The sequence below is a fragment of the Dromiciops gliroides genome, chromosome 4, assembly GCF_019393635.1.
Source record: "Dromiciops gliroides isolate mDroGli1 chromosome 4, mDroGli1.pri, whole genome shotgun sequence".
Classification (NCBI taxonomy): Eukaryota; Metazoa; Chordata; class Mammalia; order Microbiotheria; family Microbiotheriidae; genus Dromiciops; species Dromiciops gliroides.
The window spans coordinates 14,083,774-14,100,707 of record NC_057864.1 but is presented as its reverse complement, the minus strand read 5'-3'; the positions used below and the strand labels follow the sequence as shown (position 1 = coordinate 14,100,707).

Genomic DNA, 16,934 nt, shown 5'->3' with positions numbered 1-16,934 from the left:
GAAAAGTGTATCTGCCTAAGGAAAGGGAGAAAGTGCTTTCCCTGGTCATCGATGGCTACTCCTTCTGGCCTACTTAACACAGAAGAACTCATTTGCCCTCTCTTCTCAAGTGCCTTCAGCAGCTACTGAATATTCCAGAAATGTAGCAGTAATTTCCATTGTCTCCACTCCCTCCATGTCTCAGTCTTGTATTCGTGACTACATTGGGAACTTCCCAAGTGCAGGCAACATGTTTTCTAGTTCTCTGTCTCCCAGAGAGCCTAAGCCTGTGCCAGACATGGAGTAAATCATTCAGTCAAGACTTTTCGGAGCCATTAATATTGTTCAGAAGGTAAGGAGAGGGAATAATCAAAAATGACTCCGAGGTTCTTAGCTTTGTGGAGGGGAAGTTGGAGGAGTTGGGAAGAGTATAGAGCTGGATTAGTTAGGGAGGTGCCTTGCTCCATTTTTGTTATTGTTCAGGCATTTTTCAGTTGTATCTGACACTTTGTGACCCCATATGTGGTTTTCTTGGCAAAGATACTAGAGTGGCTTGCCATTTCCTTCTCCAGTTCATTTTCCAAATGAGGAAACTGAGGCAAACAGGGTTGAGTGACTTCTCCAGGGTCACACAGCTAGTAAATGTCTGAGGCCAGATTTGAACTCACAAAGATGAGTATTTCCAACTCTAGGTCTGGGACTTTGTCCCCTGTACCACCTAGCTTCCCTCCTTGTTCCATAGGAGGCTTCATTAGATTTTGTTGAATTGAAATAGATTTAAATTATTCAACTTGAAGATAACAGTCCTTAAGTCCAATATACTCACATGATTTGTTTAAGAGTACTTTATGGCTAAATGTTTGATGATGATTGATTTTCATGAAGAATATAATTTTTTCTTTAAAAAAATCTTAGAAAAGAGAGCATTGTGGTATTTTGGATAAAACTATGGCCTTGGAGACAGGAAGACATGGGTTCAAATGACACCTCTGATAGTACCCTGAGTAAGTCACTTCTCCTGTCAGATCCTCTATTTACTTATCTGTAAAATAAAGAGTTGGCTCGGATGACCTGTAAATTCCCTACTAGCTTTAAATCTGAATCCTAGGTCATTCATTATGAAATGGAATGAATTGTTAGATATTTTGTTAGCATGCATCACATTTTCATTCATGTTCTATTCTTTATCAGCTCACCCTAAATAGGAATATTTCTCTTGAATAGTTATTGGCTCTTGTTAAGAGGGTGCTGCTTCTTAGATAATAGGGTCATAGAGAAAGAACTGGAAGGGGCCCCAGGAGACAGTTAGTGGAAACTCCTTATTTTATAAATGAAGACACTGAAGCCCAAAGAAAGAGGTTGTGACTTTCCTAAAGTAACGTGACTAGTGAATGACAGAGACAGGATTCTAGCTCATGTCTTAGGATTCCAACAACAATGATGATGGGTGGGATGGTTTCACATTTGGAAAAATAAAGACATTCAGGCATAGTTAATAATGTCCACCCACCATCCAAAAGTTACAATTTGGATCATATCTAAGAATTAAGGATTTCAGATTAGTTTCATTCTAAACACAGTTGCAAGTGGATTTAAAATATCTGAGGAAACAAATACTGATCTATGTGATTTATTAGCAAAGCATGGATAATAAAGTGGGTCCAGGGCCCCTCAGCAGGCACAAAAACTGACTACAGATTTTGCACAGGTTTTTATACACACATAGAAAAAAATAATAAACAGGATATAAAACAGGATGTAGGATTAAGAAATCTGATTTCTTTTTCAAGGAAAGATTAGGGACTTTGGGGGAGGGGCTGAGGGCAAGCAGGTAGAATTTCCCCAAATCAGGTGATCTATAGGAATAAGTCTCAAGATTGTTTGCAAAACAGAGTCAATCTCGTTCTCGAAGCACAGCAATTGATGAACATTTTCACTGAGTGGTAAATGCTGGTGGATTTTCTACTACTTGAAGGTGGCATCAGATCCTTTTCATTTTTCCCCTTAGACTCTTTTCAAAGCATTTTTCATAGTTAGTTTCAGATTCGTGTCCCTAAGTTTAAAGGCAAAAAAGAAAAATAATAATGTTTTTATTTTTGCATGTCTTCCTGTAAAAAAATTTATTTTGCGTTTCTTTGTAGTTCAACAAAAAGAGTAGACAGAGTTCTTGGGAAGAGAAATGAAAGCCAGGTGAGGAGCATCCCTTTTTCCTGCCCACTTGTGCCTACACTTTACCCTTTGTATTGTCTGAGCTAATGAGCAGGAGAAGGGGCCAGACAGTAGTCTGGTCTGATGCACTACTGAGCCATTGGTCCAACCTTGGACAGAGAGGGGGGGGGGGCTTTCTTTGTATTCTCAACATTTGGCACAATGCCAGGTACATGGAAGGCACTTAATCAATGCAAGGTGACTAACTCTAAAATCCACATAAAGTAGATTGGACAGACCTGCCAAATTCTTGCTGACCTATGAACCTCATTTCACTCCTTTCCAACAAGCTATCACTGGCTATCTGCTGTATAGGAGACACTGAGTAGGGAGCTGGAGGTGTACAAAAATCCATTGAACTGCCCTTTGGGGGAACTGACAAGACCCCATGTAGAGTCAGTGGTACTAACCTGGAATCAGTGTGAAATGAGGGGCCCAGCAGGGAGCTGTTTGGCCCCCTCCAGCCTCTCTTTTGTGGTTCTGCCTCATTTCCAGGCGCTTCTTGCCCCAAGTCTGCCAACGTCTCCTGTGATCAGTGCCCTGTTTGGGCCCATGACTGTATTAGGTTTGGAAATTATGTACACAACATGCCCAGACAAGCCAAACAGAAGTCTTAAGGCTCGTGGTACCACTTCCTGTCTCTCACTTTGCCATAGACTTGATGCTTCAAATTACTAGTATTTTTGGAAACTTTTCTTTTCTTCCTTCCTTCCTTCTCTCCCTCCCCCTGGATTTGACCTCCCAGGTCCAGGTGATAATCTCACTTCTGAAACCTCCTGCCTTACTGACCTAGGGCAAGTAAGGAATTTCACCTTTCTGACTTTCACTTTCCCTCCCTGTAGGGTTTGAACCCTAGTATATCTGAGGGTTTTTTTTTTTTACAATGGTATGATTCCTCCCCCTCCCCCAGCCTGTCCATGCCAAATTAGATATACCAAAGTGTGTGTGTGTGTGTGTGTGTGTGTGTGTGTGTGTGTGTGTGTGTGTGTAATGATGAGAGCTGACTGGTGGAAAAACGAACAATTTAGAACTGGGTTGTGCATCATACGGTGCAGTGATGGATTTTCAGATAATTGATGATCTCAGGTCACCATTAAATGGTTAAAATTGTGTTGTCTTTTATTGAAGAAAGAAGGGAGGGAAATATGGAATACATTATTTTACTAATAAGAACTTTATAGTTTTTGTTCAGAGGCTGTTTCAAAACAGCCCCCCCACACACACACACACAAAGAAAAGATACAATGTGCACTTGAGAACAAATTATATGGTTATTAAAAAACAGATCAGAGAGTGAACGTTTGAACATAAAAAATGTAACATTTTACAAGGAGTTTAATGATAAGGATCATCTGATCAGCGCATCATTGTTTTGACTGAAGTGTTGTGTGTAAAACAAACCCAGGGCCCTCTTTCTTTGAATTGTGGGTGCAGACAGGGAGCCCCTCTCAAAATTCTGCCCAGGTCCAAGTGCTCAGATGGTCAATGGTTTTCCTTTTCTGGATTTGTTCTTGCGTTAGACCGAAGGGTTTTTGTGGGTCCAGATGCACAGAGATCACAATTGCCAAGGCTCATCATATCTACTGTAATGATTGGAATGACACCACTTGCTGGAAATTTACCATAGGAAAGCTCCACCATGAGGAGAAGGTGCCTGAGGGCAAGACATGTGGCTTTTCTTTGGCGTCAGGAAGTGACATTTGCTTGTGGGAGGAAGAGGGAGTGAGGCTGGCTCTTGCGCTCTTGTCAGGACTCTGGTGGAGATTGGAGCTAGGAATGCTCTCTCCCTTTGATAGAAAAATGAATCTAGGCCTTTCTCTTTCTCTTCACCAAATTCTTATTCTCCTTAATAAATGCTTAAAAGTCTAACTCTTGCTAAAGTTTATAATTTATTGCCAGCCACTCATTAGATATTTTAGACAGACTAGATAGAATTTTAGCCCCTTACACTCCCTCCCTGACCTTCATCCCTTTCTCAGTCTTCACCCAGCTACCACCTGAGTTGAGACCCTGGGGCTTGCCCTCACCAGTAATCTTATACCACAACCTCCTCATTGGTCTCCCTGCCTCCAGACTTTTACCTTCCAGCTTGTTCTCCAAGAAGTGGTCCAAGTGTTTCCCCCCAAAGCACGAGACCTAAGACCTCCCTTCCTACTTGCTGTAATCCAGCAGATGTACCAGGTGCCAACCTTCTATAAGACACTGAGCTGGGAAATACCAGGAAGCATACATTGCCCTTTGGGGAAGCTTGCCTGACTTTGCTCCTCCCTTGCTCTATAATCTCCAGTTCCCTGTTGTCTCCTTATGGGTCTACAGTGAAGTCCAGTGCTTGGCGTTTAAAGCCTTCACACCCTGACCCCAACATAGCTTCCCAGCTTGATAGTACACTGCTCCCTTCTCCCTGTCCTGTAAGTGTGCCCTCCCCTCCCCCATTACATTGAATTTAGTTTCTGTAGACTGATATAGGTACATGCATACAATGCAGAAGAATGAATCCAGGTTACACAGTGTTTAGAGATCTCTACCTAGAATCTGAAAGATGTGAATTCAAATCCAGCCTGAGACTCTTAGCTGGGTGACCCTGGGCAAGTTTCCGCATTTGTAATACTAGCACCTCCCTGTCAGGGTTGTTGTGGTGATCCAATGAGATAATGCTTGCAAAGTCCTTTGTAAGACTTAAAGTTCTCTATAAATAGTAGCAGTTCTTATTATTGGTACATATACATGTCTTATATAAGCCCTCTGAGGGCAGACTTTTAATTTTTGACTTTGTCTGTCCACTGAATAGCAGAGTGCTTAGTGGCACACAATGAGGAGACTACCCTCTATAATAGTATTCAGCTTAGACAGTAGATTGTTTTCCCCACAATTAAAATTTTCCAAATATAAGAAGATGGAGATTTTTTTTTTTTTTTGCTAAAAGCCAATTGAAAGAGAAGAAGAGATTCCAAACTGGGCAGTACTGAGATTATGACTTTAAGAGAAAGACTTAAGTAATAATTGTATGCACTCAGGGACATGTTGGCTTCATTCATCCCTTGATAGCCAGAAGTCAAAGGACTCAGATCCCTCCTCTTATTTTTTCCTGTAAAGTTGTTAGAGCAGGAAAAAAAGACCTGTTTTCCTGCTGATTTTAATGATGGACAATTCGTGATAGAATTTAAGGAGCCACCAAAAAATGACCTTGAACTGTGCAGTAGAGAAAGCCCTGCGTGCTCTGTTGGGTTAAATAATGAATAAAAGCATGTGACCCTTGTGTCCCTGTGCTCTTATGAAGCCCCTCATTCAGGGCGAATAGATTTATTTGGGGATCTTTTCAGCTGAGAGCGTGCTCAGAAGGTGCCAAAGGTACAGCTTGGAGGCTACACCCAGTAGACTTCAAAAGGACCAGTTTCTTGGATTGGATTTATTGTCCTCTCAGGAAGAAGCTATGATGTATTTCAAGGCAGCCCAATGAAGGGATTGTAGTATTGACCCAAATGAGCCAGAATTTTTATCTCCCAATTAAGGATTTGTTTTAAGAGCTAACAGGAAAAATATGTTCCACCCCGATGTATCTAGAGGAAAGAAAAGGCAGCCCTATACACAGCAAAGACCTTTGCACGGGACATCTGAAGAACTGGACTTGCATCCTGTGTGACCCAAGCAAAGCACTGAGCCTCCTTCCTCATCTAAAAATAGGGGGTAATGATACTTTCTTTCCTCTATACCTCAAAGGGTTATGGGCAGCTAAGTGAATGTGAAGCAAAGCATGATGCATTATGACGCAGGTACCTTGAAGATCAGGGAACTTGGGTAGTGAGGGACCTCAAGTTGGTCAGAAGATAGAGCCCTGGCCTGGAGTTGGAAAGACCTGAGTTCAAATCCTGCCTCGGATCCTTACTGTGTTACCTTTGGCAAATCACTTGACCCCAATGATCTCAACTTTTCAGGGTAGGGAAAAAGCATTGATTAAGTGTCAAACCATCTGCCAGGCCCTGTGCTAAGGGCTTTCCAAATGTCATTTCACTGGATCCTCACAACAACCCTGTGGAATAGGGGCTGTTATTATTCCCATTTTATAGAAGAGGAAACCGAGGCAGACAGAGGTAGAGTGACTTGTCCAGGGTCAAAGAGCTAGTAAGTGTCTGAAGCCAGATTTGAATCCAGGTCTTTCTGTCCCCTTAGACACTTAGGTGCCCCTGAGAGGGCATGGAGGGGAGTTAAGTATAAGAAGACTAAAAAATTAGGAAGGGACCAACTTGTGACATGGGGGCTTTAAATGACAGCACCAGCTCATTCTAGAGGGAATAGGGAGTCACCTCAGTTTATTGATAGAAGCACATGTTTGGGGGGGGGCAGGAACAGGGGATAGATTGGAAACATGGGGGTTGGAGGGGGAACGGTCCAAGTGAGAGGTGATGAGGGATGAGCTATGGGAAGAGGCTGTATGGGGGCAGCTAGGTGGCACCATAGTGCCCAGAGCGCTGGGGCTGGTGTCAGACTGGTGTCATCTTCCTGAGTTCAAATCTGGCCTCAGACAGTTACTGGCTGTGTGACTCTGGGCAAGTCATTAATCTCTCTGCCTCAGTTTCCTCATCTGTAAAATGGAATAATAATAGCACCTCCCTCCCAGAGGTGTTGTGAGCATCACATGGGGTAATATTTGTAAAGCACTTAGCACACAGCGCCTGGCACATAGTAGTCCCTATAGAAATGTTAGCTACTGTTATTGTTGCTGCTGCTCTTGTTTTCTCTGCCTGGGATGCCTTCATCCTCTGTCCTTGACCATTGGTAATTCTACCCACCCTTTAAGGCCCAACACAGACATTACCTTTGTCATGAAGGCTTCCCTGACCCACATCCAGACGTTATCTTAAAATCCTCGTCCCTTTGTGTGCGTTTCTGTTTTCTCCCTAGTCTTGTCCTACAGCTATTTTGAGTCTTGTTTTCTTCCCTTCCCTGCCTCGCCCCTACTCTGGATTCCTCCTTTAGGGCAGGGACTGTCTTACTCATCATCACACCTGGCTGATTTCTTTCATATAATAGGCATTAAATGAATATTCATGAAATCGAATTTCTCAACCTTTAGAGTTGATTGGAAGTGATGAGGTTGAAAATAAGTGGTCTCCTTGAGGGGAAGGGAGATTGTCCAACTCTTGGAGCCAATCATGTTCCCTTGTAAACACAGACTATTGGCATTTTGGGGGGAAATAGTCAAGTATTAGTTTTGTTTTGAAGTTCACTTGGCCAGAGATCTAGTCTAGAAATCCACTTAAATATTGTGCTGCTTTTTATTTGAAATTTCAGATGAAAAAGAACAACTCTTGACTAGAAAGTTGAAAGAAGTACTGTGCACTGAGCCCCTTCCCCTTTCTGTACTCTGGGTCAGGGCTGTGTTCCTTAGGAGTTTGGACAGTGACAGTGTCAACAGAAGGAGCAATTCATGGCAGGTGGGCATCTAGCTTTCCAAGCCTGGCCTCAGACCTATTCCCACTCATATATTTTTCTTTCCTCAATGTCTGCTGGGCTCTTCCCTTCTGGAGGAATCGCAGTTTCTCGGAGTTGGAAGGAACCTCCCAGCCCATCTAGCTCCCCCTGGCCTAGGATCCCCATTAAAACTTCCCTAACAAGGGCTCACCCAGTCTTTGACTGAAAAACTCTATGAGGGCAAACCCACCATGTCCCTTTCCATTTGCACCATGACCCACCATTCCCAGTTCTGCCCTTCAGGGACAGGCAGAACAAGTCCAATCAGTCCCTCTTGAATGACTCCTTAGATGCTTGAAGATTGCTGCCTCCATGTCTGTCCCTCTGCCCTCTTCCGGTCACACAGAGGGGTGACATCTGTGTTAACCTACATGGCCCATACATGTTGGGGGTAGGGGTTGGTTGCGGTAGCAGAAAGATCATTTATGGTCTCGGAGTTGGAAAGTTTGCATCACAGACACACACACACACACACACACACACACACACACACACACACACACAGTCTGTGGGAAAGTTAGAGAAGATGAAAACTCAACTGTGCTTGCCATTTGTTGATTACAAAAAGGCATTGGGTTCAGTTGAGCCTTAAAGGCTTCTGTTCCAACAAAATGTTGCCCCCATAGATGTGACATTCATGTAAAACTCCATGTTCTAGACTAGCCACCTCCAAAGTGGGTAACATGCACAACATGGAGTGCATAAGATGATTCAATGAGGTAAAACAATAAGAATCATAGTGATGATAATACTGTTATCAAAAGCTTTTATTCTGCATTTATTGTTATACTATTTTAAAAGTTTTATTATTGATGTAATCAATTATGTTAATAGTTTTCCTTATGTTAAACCTTCTCTGCATTCCTGGTATAATTCCCACTTGATCATAATGTATAATCTTTGTAATATGTTGATATTATCTAGTTTTGGCTAAACTAACCCTCGCAAAATGGACAAATGGAAGCTGGTGGTGCAGTGGACAAAGCACTGGCCCTGAAGTCAGGAAGGCCTCCCACAGTTCAGATCTTGCCTCAGATACTTATTAGCTGTGTGACCGTGGGCAAGTCACTTCACTGTGTCTGTCTCAGTTTCCTCATCTAAAAATGGGAATAATAATAGCATCTACTCCTCAGGGTTGATATGAGGTTCAAATGAGACGATATTTACAAAATTTTTAGCACAGTGCCTGGCATACACTAGGGATTTGATTGTTTATTTCCTTCCCCTTCAAAAGATTTTAGCAAAGAAACTTTGGATCGAAGGTTGCCCTAATAATGTGACCAAAAGTGAATAAGAAGAGACAGAGATTCCAATTCCCCCACTCCTGGCATTTGCTTTTTGTCAGCTGCATTACAGAGTAAAAGCCCAATGACCTATTTAGGCTCAATGACCATGCAGCCAAAATCATTTGGAATCATCAGGAAGATTATTAGAAATACAGATTGATATCACTGGTCATTAGTGATTAATGATGAATTTCCTGCCTTGAAATATGAGCTCGTGATTGTAGGAGGCCATTGTTAGGAGCAGCGCCTTTGACATCATTCTTTTGTTGCCCACAATTCAGTCTTTGTCACTTGTACATGATAAAAGTTGGAAATGGTGTTTTCTGATAGGTTTAAAAATCTTTCAAATGCAGAGCTGTCACTAAGTTTCGAACTTTTGATTCATTCGTAGAAATAACTGGTTGATGTCAAGGGAAATGGAAATTTAATAACTGACTGTCAAGGAAAACTCTTCTGGAATTGATGGGTTGAAAAATAAGGATCCTGCTTTAGTAAGAATAGCCAGCAGTGTGCTTCCTCTATTTGAGGATACGTTTCTTTATGGTGTGGGTTTTTCTGCTCCAAGAGATTGTATTATAATAGACGATTTAGAAGGAAATTCTGGAATTTCTGTATCACAAAGTGTTAGAACAAGAATTTGGAAGATTATACCATGACAATATGTAGCCATATTGCTCTCAGAATAATTATCAATAACATATTTAATTGAAAGAAAAATGTTTTGTACTATTCATAAAGACAACATTGAAATATGGTTTATCTCATTTTTAAATTTCCTTTTTGTGTGTGGCATGTATAATATTAGCACAACAATGCATGCATGTAATTTATAAATAAGCACAAGTGTATTTGGAGTGAGTGCTCAATTTTTTAAAATAGATATTGGTATGCAATCAAAGATGTTTGGAGATTCCTGATAGAAACAGAGATACTCTTAATTCCGTGATTCTCTGAGTACCAACATGGAGACTAGTAAAACAAGGAGGTATATTTCCACTCACAGTGTTTACTAGGCAATGTAGTAGCTAAAGCTCTGGACTTGGTGTCAGGAGGACCTGAATTTGAATCCTGCCTATGCTGCTTTGTAGTTGTGTGACCTTGGTCAAATCATTTAGCCTCTTTTGGCCTCAGTTTCCTTATCTGAAAATAAAGTGTCATGTAGTGTCAATGGCCTCCTTTCTGTTCCTTGCAAAAGACACTTAATTTCCTGACTCCATGCGTTTTCCCTGGCTCTACTCCATGCCTGATGCTCTCTCCTAATCTTTGCTGGCTTCTTCAAGATACAGGATGATCCATTTCCCCCTACATCTTTCTGCTGGCTTCCTCCCTGCAATTCCTGGCTTCCTTCAAATCCCAGCTAAAGTCCCACCTTCTGCAAGAATCTTTCCCAGTCCTCCTTATCCGTAGTGCATTCCCTCGGTTTATCCTATCTGTATCTTTGTACATGGCTCTTTGCATCTTGTCTCTCCCATTAGACTGTGAGCACCTCGAGCAAAACTTCTTTTTTGTCTTTCTTCATATTCCTGGTATTTAGTCCAGTGCCTGGCATATAGTAGGTGCTTCATAAACACTCATTGATTTGACGTTACTACCTGAGATGAAGGGGAAGTGACCGCACTCGTGAATTTCACTTTTCCTCATCTATAAAAACAGGGTGTTGGACTAGTTAACTTCTGAGGTCCCTTCCAGATCCTTCACCTGTGGTCTTATCATCCTTGGATCTTGTGCACTCAGGCCAGGCTGCTGGACAAGAAGCCAAGGAGGAAGTCAGCTAAGGCTGTCTGCCAGAAACGAGGTTCCACTATGAGCCATTCTGCATTTAGGCCTCAGCCCCGGTGGACTTTGTTTAGGCTGGCCAAAGTAGAATGTGATAAAAAAGATTCTACCAAGGGACAGCCTAAAGCCCAGGGCTAGAGCCACTAACATGACTAAGAGGTCCACCACAGTCACCTGCAAAGAGGCTCTCAGTTTATTCTCTAAGAATTCAGAGAAGAGAGTCAGCTTTAAGGAGGAAGATTTCTAGAAAAATGTGGTCACTCTGGGCATAATTACACCGGGTGCCAAAGACACAGACTTCTTAGACTTGTTTTATAGACTTGAAGGACATGTGTTATGTACCAAAAATGGAAATAAAAGTGTCAAGCCCACTGGGGTTAGGGAGACAAACAGCCCAGCCTCCCTTCTCCCTCGGCCAATAATACATTTCATTTCAAAATGGGGAAAGTAAACAAAGCTTTGGTTCAAGGAAATGAATTTTCCAGTTGAGTAAAGTTAACCAGTTCAAACACCAAAGGTGATTGCTTGGCTGCTATTTATTTACAATGGAAGGATTCGTTAAACAAAGAAATAGGAGAAAGGAGATTATGGAGAGCTGATGAAAGAAGAGATTATTTTGAATCACCCTCAACTGCTTTTGGAGTACTTGTCCACTCAGAAAGAGGGAGATTTTATTCTACTTTAGTTGATTTAGATCTTATACTAATTAAACTATTCTTTACTTAAATATTTAAATAAATTCTTTTTTAAAAATTGAAATTCTTCAAGGAACTTTGCCAAACAATATGTTGTCAGCCTGATTCAAAGTACTGTATGTTGGGGTGGGAGGGGGGCGAGTATTTTTTAATAGCAGTAATTTTTTAAAAAAATTCATGTAATTTAGTGATCCTTCTTCAGAATTAATAATAATGCTAGCTCAATTTATATAGTATTGTAGGCCTTGCTTGCAAAGTACTTTATATGCATTATCTCATTTAGTTTCTACAACAACCCTGGGAAGTAACTGCTATTATTCTCCCCCATTTTATAGGCAGCTGGTAGTATGTTAGAGCACTGGACTTGGAGTCAGGAAGCCCTGAGTTCTAATCCAGCCTCAGATGCTTACCAGCTCTGTGACCCTGGGCAAGCCATGGAACTGCTCTTTGCCTCAGTTTCCTCATCCGTAAAATGGGGATAATAACAAATCCTACCTCCTGGTGCTTTTGTGAGAATCAAATGAGATAACAGTCATAAAGTGCTTAGTACCATATAAATTCTAGTTAATATTATTATTAGCTATTAGATAAAGAAGCTGACAATCAGAGAGGTTAAGCAATTCACCTAGTTCCTCAAAATGTAGTAACAACTTGTCCAGAATCCCACAGCTAATCATTGTCTGAGGCTGGATTTGAACTGAGGTCTTCCTGACTCCAAGTTCGGTGCTCTAGCCATTATACTGCACTGTCTCTTAGCCAGATGTATTTTCTTTTCAGTTCTATGTAAGGTATGGATATTTCTTCAGGCATTAGATCCTAATCAATTGTTTAAAAATCGGATTTTTTTCTCTCCCCCCCAATATTAAGATCTTTTCAGAGAGGCTGCAAAGTAGTACTGTGCCTTTCAGTCTGACATTTGCTCCAGCTCAGCACACAGTTGCTTCTACCATCTGCCTCACACCTTACAGAAAGGAGAAAACAGAATTCACCACGGCAAGGTTAAAGGCAATGTGCACACACTTGTGTCATAAATGGAGCAGCAAGAACCTTGGCAACTTCGCTGCTTCTGCTGCTTCTTTTTTGAAGGTTTTGGAGGGTTGCTTTTTGTTTTCTTTTCCAGTTTTTCTTTTGCTGCCTGATATAGGCACCACTTGTGAACTCCCGAAGACCTAACTTCTGGTGGGTTCCCAGCTTTAAATACCTAATTAGCCAGATTTAGTGAAACCTCAGTGGGTCCTTGTGGTTGTGATCAAGAGCTCAGGAGATGTATTAATGCCTGTATGGATGAGTGCTCCCTGCTGGCTTAATATGGAAGAAGAAAAAGAAAGTTAATTAAAAGAATGAAGAGAGGAAAGAGAAGAGATCCATTTTGAATAACCATCTTGGTTTAGGGACTGTATGCACAGTGTAGATTCTAGGTCTATGAATTAGTTCATGACTTGTTTACAAACAAAAATCCTCAGATTCTCTGTTGTTTCTCTTAAGGACACATGCTTGTCCATAACAATTCTTCAATCAACAAACATTTGCTGAGTTTTAGCCACCTTGGTATAATAGTGAGGAGAGAGGGAATTTGGAGAAGATAGCTCTTCTTCCCTGCCCTCACTAGAAAAGGGGTTGGTTCTTAATAGAGGAATTGTGAATGTGTTTTTCTTTGAGAACCATATTTCAATATAATTGGTTTCCTTTATAACCCATCACACCTTATTTTAGGGAGCCAGGGCCCATGGGTGTTAGCAGAAGGGTCTATAACACAGGAAATGAATAGGAATCCCTGGGCTAGAGTTTACAGTTTATTAGAGAAGTTAGATTCAAGCCTGGAAAAAGACAATACATAATATTACATCCCCAAGAGCATTAGAGCATCTGGTAACAAAGTATGGCCAGATGCCTGAAGGGAAGGCTCTAAGCCTACTGGGCATCAAGGAAGACTTCATGGAAAGGGTGGGTTTTGAAAGATGGGGAGGGTGATCTCAGGCTTAGAGGATCACCCGAGAAAAAGTATTGGGAAAAATGACAGGACAGGACAGGGCATGTCTCCAAGTTCAGTTCCTGGGACCAAAGATTTTTAAGTGAAGGAATGGAGTGACATGCATGCCTTCCAGGTTACCTAGCCAGAGGATGATTGGATCATGGGGAACCTCAGAGACCAGCTAGTTCAACCTTGCCCATTTTACAGATAGGAAACTAAGGTCTGAAGAGCTTAAGTGATTTAGGATTATAGACTTAATGCTGATGGGAACCTCCACAATCTACTCCAACTCTCCTCAGCCAATCAGAAATACTTGTTAAGCATCTACGATGTGTCAGGCACTGTGGATGCCACATATGAAACAATCCTTACCCGCAATGACCTTGCATTCTAATGGAAAAGACAAGTACATATAAACATTCCACACTGTGAGTGTTAGGGGCACAGCACCCCCATGATCTGGAAAATCCATGTAAAATTTTTTGACCCTCCCTTCATGCCAGAGTAGAAATCTGAATTATTAGGGAATTAAAATCATGTTGATATTATACAATGCATGTTGATATTATACAATAACATGTCTTTTATGCATTTCTGCGTTTCTAAACTTTTTCTTTGGCATCTGTGGCTTTCACAAAACTCTCCCCAAATTCCCACTTAATCTCTTATGCTGACCCATGATATAGTGAAACCCTGATAGGGAAAGTTACAACGTGGGAGGGATAACTGTCTATGTAAGATAGATACTTCGCATAAATAAAGACACAGATATGTACAAAGTGGTTAAATGCAGGGGGCTTTGGTAGGGAGGGCTCTAGTATTTGTGGGAATCTGGAAAGACTTTATGCCAAAAATGGTGCCTCAGCTGCATGTTAAAAAAATAAAAAGAGGGACTCTGAGAATCAGAGGTCAGGAGGGAATGCATCTGAGGCACTGGGAAATAGCTATCACAAAGGCAGGGGGATAGGAGATGAAGCACTACAGGGGGGGCCTAGAGCAGAAGGCAACCCTGGAGTCAGTTGAACGAATGCCAGTTTGACAGCCTTGGGTAGGATGGATGGAGTGAGGAGAGACCAGAGGCAGGGAGACCACGACTGGGACAGGGAGAAAAGCACCTTGCCCCAGGCCACCTGATAACAAGTGGCAAAGCCATCATCTGAACACGGGTGATCTGATTCCAAATCCGACATGGTTTCCATGGCACTACACTGCCCACAGTCTGAATTCAGAGACCTGTTGTGGTGGTGGGGTAAAGGGTGAATTTTGGGCAGCCTGGCTCCTATGCCACTGCAGCCATGCAGGAGGGTCTATGCCAGGGGGATGACCATGGGACTATAGAGGAAGGGACAGAGGCAGGAGATGGGGGGCAGAAGAATGGGCCAATGATTCCAATATGGGTGGGAGTGAGCTGTAACAATTGTAACTGAACTTCATCTGCTTAGAGATCATTGATGAGGTGAAGAATGGAATCATGTTTTATTTACTGGCATTTGACAGCTGTTAACCAGGGAAATGAGATACTCTGGCCTAACTAAAAGGATACACCTGATCCCTTTCAGACAAAACCACTTTACTTTGGACACTGGGTGGATTGATTGAATGAGCAGATTGGCAAGGTGCACCTGTGGGCTCATGCAAGCGGTAGGCTTTTGTAATGAGAGAGCTGTCGTTCTTAATTCCCATGAACACATGTAAGATGTAGTCCTAATCCTCATCGCTCTGTTGCCCCAGTATCAACCAATCTCCCAGAATGTCAGAGTTCAGAAGGAACTTCAAGGGTTTTCTAGTCCAACCTCTACCCCAAACAGCTAGTAACTGGTATAATAGTAGTCTTGTAATTATTCAGGTATTATAATAATAATTCTTAGATATTATAATAAGGATGATGATTGTAATAATTCTTATGTATAATAATAATTCTTGTAATCATTCTTTAGGTATAATAATAATTCCTAGATCTCTAGGTCCTGCCTTGAAAATTGTCAAATATATTTGAAAAAAAATCAGTTCTAAACTGCTTACAGTTTACACTTCAAAAGGGAATGCAAAATCACCAGCTACCAAGCCTTCTGGACTTCCCCAGTGGACTATTTTAAGTAGCATTTATATGTGGCTTTAAGGTTTGCAAAGCCCTTGGCAAATGGTAATCCTTTGATGTAGAATACAAGCTGGGGGTGGGGAATCATCTTTTGTATTTTTATCCCTTATCCTTGGCACACAGGAGCCACTTAGTAGATGTTGGGTGATTGTTTGACTCCCAGATCCTTCTCTCATATATTCATTTCCACTCCTGTGGGCTTATGGGGAAGACATTTTCATTTCAGGAAGATAGATCAGTTTCTGCCTGAATTTCACAACCTGCCTTTTTGGAAGATTAAGTTTTCAGCCTGTTGGTATTCTCTTCCTTTTAATTCTCTTTTCCCATGAAACAATTTGCCCGACTGGGATATGATGGTTTGTTATCCTTCACTCAGATTAATATTGAAATACTTCTAGTACTGTTTTAATAACCTTCAGTAACATTTTATTAAGTAGTAAGTGGAAGTTTTATTAGTATTTGAGTTAGTGATGCTTTCCATAAACAGTCAAATGAAGCAAGAGGTAAGTAAGCAATCTCTGCTAAGAGTTTCCAAGTTCTTAGCCATTTATTTCCAGTTTCAGTCAGCTATGGAATGGAGCAAGGGCATTCAACATGACCCTTTGCCTTGGGATCAAAACCTCCCCATCTGTGAGTCCAGTTCCTGCGCTTTCTGGGTAGGAGGCCAAGGCTTTCACATACTGATCTTAAATTCACCAAGTCACTGTGTTGAGATAATACATTTATACTTTTGTCTCTTTCAGGAGGTTCACGATTTGCTGAAAGACTATGAATTAAAGTATTGTTATGTGGACAGAAACAAAAGGACAGGTAAGAGCTGTGCTCTGATCTCTCTTTCTGCATCCATTCTGGCAGTAATTAGCCAATCAAGAAGCAGTTATTCGTTGCCTCTTCTGTTCCAGGTCTATGCCTGCCTTGGTTTCTTCATCTATAAAATGGATTTGGATTAAATGATTTCTGAGTTCCCTTCCACCTCAACAGTTCCATCACAATATCTTATAATAGCTAGCGTTTGTGTAGCACTTTAAGGTTTGTGATGTACTTTACAGATATGATCTCATTTGATCCTTATAATGACCATAAGAGGGAGGTGCTATTATTATCACCATTTTACAGCTGAGGAAATTGAGGCAAATAGAGGTTAAATGACTTGCCTACTCATTTATAATAATATAGCTAAGTGGAGCAGAGCTCCAGACCTGGTGTCATCTGGTGGTAAAGACTCATCTTCCTGCAAATCGAGCCTCAGACACTAACTGTGTGAGCCTAGGAAAGTCACTTCACCCTGTTTGCCTCAGTTTCCTCCTCTGTAAAATGATCTGGAGAAGGAAATGGCAAATCACTCCAATATCTTTGCCAAGAAAACCCCAAAGGGAGTCACAAAGAGCCAGACACAACTGAAATAACTAAACAATGACAAATACAGAAGAAATATGAAGGGAATAGATACA

At 41.4% G+C, this 16,934-nt stretch overlaps 1 protein-coding gene across 3 annotated transcripts in view; it reads left to right on the top strand.

Moving 5' to 3' along the window:
* RAVER2 (ribonucleoprotein, PTB binding 2) overlaps positions 1–16,934 on the top strand; it is a 93,852-nt gene that overhangs the window by 23,353 nt on the left and 53,565 nt on the right. For all 3 annotated transcript variants that reach the window (XM_043963461.1, XM_043963460.1, XM_043963459.1), the window contains exon 2: positions 16,227–16,293. In XM_043963461.1, the coding sequence (XP_043819396.1) occupies positions 16,227–16,293 (67 nt within the window). The remainder of the gene's footprint in view (positions 1–16,226; positions 16,294–16,934) is intronic.